This window comes from Triticum aestivum, chromosome 4A (genome assembly GCF_018294505.1).
Source record: "Triticum aestivum cultivar Chinese Spring chromosome 4A, IWGSC CS RefSeq v2.1, whole genome shotgun sequence".
Lineage (NCBI taxonomy): Eukaryota > Viridiplantae > Streptophyta > Magnoliopsida > Poales > Poaceae > Triticum > Triticum aestivum.
Window position 1 is genome coordinate 415,412,193 of NC_057803.1, and position 3,100 is coordinate 415,415,292.

Here is a 3,100-nt window from a genome sequence, read left to right on the forward strand (position 1 = left end):
GTATGAAACAATTCCTCGCCGGAAGAAACCACCAAATTATTTCCAAGAATTTTGAAGAAACTGCCTCAAGTCGATTCAGCCAATGATATTATTTTCCACGGGCAAAAAACTATGGTTCTGCTCCCACATGGGCATGGGGTTTTCTGGTTTCAAGACACAAATCACAGAACTGGATGGGCATATAGAAGGTACACTATGAATCTATGGCATCAACCTGCTGGAGTTGCTTGTCCTCAGTGATGAACATCTGCTTCCTCCTTGGGCTTGGTCTTCTGGACAGCTAAAAAAAACATGCAACTGTAAGAAGATGGATTGATGGTAAAAATAGTGAAGAATTGTTATAATATTGCATACAAGAAAATAATAATCCTAATATGAAGATAAGTGTTTTTCTTATTGATGGTTGTAAGATGGACTAATCGTAAAAAGAGAGAAGAATTTTGATTCAGTGAACAGAAAACAAGACGTTATTATTCAGCTATGATACTCGATATTTGACAAGTATCGATATTTGACAAGTATAGTTTCATGTATACTCCTACAAGTTAGGCAGAGCAATGTACAAGATAAATCGTTTTATATAAAGCGTGTCCAATCAATATCCAAAATGCTATCGAGCAGAGCATAGAAACAGAGTCCCAAAAATATAATTATCTGCTACGGCGACAGCAACGCAGCAAGCCAGCAGCGGCAGGCTGGGGCGAGGGTTGGGGAGGAGGCAAGTGTTCTCAGGTTATTAATAGGGAAACTGGGTGATTAACATCTCTCCAAAAAGAAAAAGAAAACAAATTAAAATATTGAGTGTGGCAGCAACATCTACTTGTTACTGGAGTCCTAGTTCAAGATGGCCAAAGGCCACTTGGCACCATGGAACCTGCACAATTTCCATCATATATATGAATGAGTTAGGAAGTAAAGTAGATTTGAACTACCCAGCCTCATACATATATATAAAGTGTGCTGCACTGCTGTTACAGAAAGTTTCATAGACTTCCAAGTGAAGGGATACAAGTTGTTCAACTGCCATGTTTATTTTTTGTTGTTGGGGAAAGCAATAGCTTAATCAGTTCACTTCTCTAATAGTATGAACAACCTATCACTCGAACAGTCCTTGAGTGCTAATATATTATTGTATTGGTAAAAGAAACATGTCACCACGAAGAGCTTTAATAGTTAGCACCATTTTTTATTAGAGAAGTTCAGAGAGAGATTTGAGAAATCTATATTAGAGAAAACTTGAACACAACATACAAAATTACGAGCTTAACAGTTACTTCTATGACCATATCGCGCAAGCTAAAACATATAAATTAATTAGCATTAGTATGATGTATATGGACAGAATTTCTACCTTGCCGTCCGCAAGAAACATGACGGGAGGTCGAGGAGATTTCGAGCGGCTCCATGTCAGCTGCCATCACCACGGCGAACTCAGATGTCCTGTTGTTAAGAGAACTTGGTCGCTCTGGAAAGCAAGAAACAAAGATTAAAATCACATGAGGTGAAATTAACAGGAAGGACCAATGGGCACTGCTAGGGATTGGTCACCTTCATGGGGAACTGAACATCCAACTAGTTTTAGTCAAAGTCTTAAGCATATACATACTACAAATTGAACCAAAAATCATATTCATGTCTGTACAATTAATTGCAAGGCTATCCAACTTGAAGTTGGAGAGAGTACAAACTAGTTTATTGGTAGTAAAGCACAGCAGCCTACAGAACATTCAGGTTCTCGCACAAATGCTAGTAGACAGACAAGAGTTGACCACAAACAAAGAATGAATCCATCGTATTATGCCAGTAGTAGGTACAACTTGGCTTCAGTCATAGAAAGGGAACATGAGTTTGCTTGCTTGAACCAAAAGGTTCACCATAGGAATTGGGCATCCAACGTGTTTTAGCCAAAATCGTAAGCATGAACAAACAAACATACGTACAAAATGAACGAAAATCCATATGTCCGTGCAATTAACTATAGGTGCTATCCAACATGCTATTCGATAGAGTAGAGCCTGATTTACTAGCAGCCTGACACAAAATTCTAACTCTAGGCTTGGTGCATGAATCCTAGTAGAGAGACAAGAAAGAGTTGACCACAACAAAGAATTCATTCATGGGATTATTCCAGTAGCAAGTACTGCTTGGCTGCAGTTTTGGAAAGGGGACTTGTGTTTGGTCAAACAAAAAGAAAAAGTGACGCATACTTGTTCATAGATAGAAACTGAACATCCAACGGCAACGGCGGCGCCAAGGTGGTTGGACGGGCGGTAGCTTAGGTGATCTCATCTGCTAGACCATGTTGCTGATGAGCTGCATGTGGCTGCTCCGGTGCCTCTCCACGAACATCCTCGACGCGCCCGCCACCATCTTCTTCCACGTCTGAGCGCGCATGCACACGCAACCAACCAATGCATCATTAGCCAAGGCGATCGAAATTGGGGTACAGAAATGGAGTGACAGAGAGACGTCCAGCGTATTAGCTTACCCGCTCCAGCGCGGCGAGGAAGTGCACGACGCCGGCCTCTTCGAGCCGCGCGCCTCGCTTCACACGCGCGTGGCCGTCGTTGCCCTTCTGCGCGGAGGAGGAGGAGGTTGTGGTGGTGGTCGGCGGCAGCAGCCCGGCTCTCCAGTCTGTGGACCCGCCGATGCTGCGACGCCGCTTGGGCATCGCCAGCTCCAGATCCGCCCCGGACGCGCCGGAGTCTCTGGAGGAGAGCCCCGACGCGACACGGTGGGACGAGCGCTTGCGGCGCAGCGCAAGGCTGCGGCGGGGCGGGGTTGACCGCTTCTTGGAGAGCGGGTAGGTGGGATCCCACTTGGCCATGCTGGTGCGGTCGTGGTCGGCACCTGTGTGCATGCATCGCTGGCCGGCCCTGTAACGCCCCGAGACCGATGTGCCAGGTGTCCTCTAGTTATTCGTTGTTATTGCGTTGTCATTGATTGCGTGTCATGCATTGTATATCATGTCATCATGTGCATTTCATTTGCATACATGTTTGTCTCATGCATCCGAGCTTTTTCCCCGTTGTCTGTTTTGCTATCCGGCGCTCCTATGTCACCCGGTGTCCCTTTCTACCTTTTTTCGTGTGCGGGCGTT

At 44.9% G+C, this 3,100-nt stretch overlaps 1 protein-coding gene across 1 annotated transcript; it reads right to left on the reverse strand.

The window, feature by feature from the left end:
- Positions 1–2,292: 2,292 nt before the first annotated feature.
- On the reverse strand, positions 2,293–2,827 carry LOC123083829 (uncharacterized). The gene is made up of 2 exons (XM_044505730.1): positions 2,489–2,827; positions 2,293–2,382 (listed from the first exon to the last, which is right to left on the reverse strand). The coding sequence occupies exons 1-2, from the start codon at positions 2,825–2,827 to the stop codon at positions 2,293–2,295; spliced, it is 429 nt and encodes a 142-aa protein (XP_044361665.1).
- Positions 2,828–3,100: the final 273 nt, after the last annotated feature.

Coding starts and splice junctions, on each gene's coding strand:
- LOC123083829 (XM_044505730.1), bottom strand. CDS start 2,827: ATGGCCAAGTGGGATCCCACCTACCCGCTCTCCAAGAAGCGGTCAACC. Junction 2,383..2,488: donor TCCTCGCCGCGCTGGAGCGG/GTAAGCTAATAC, acceptor ATGCGCGCTCAG/ACGTGGAAGAAGATGGTGGC.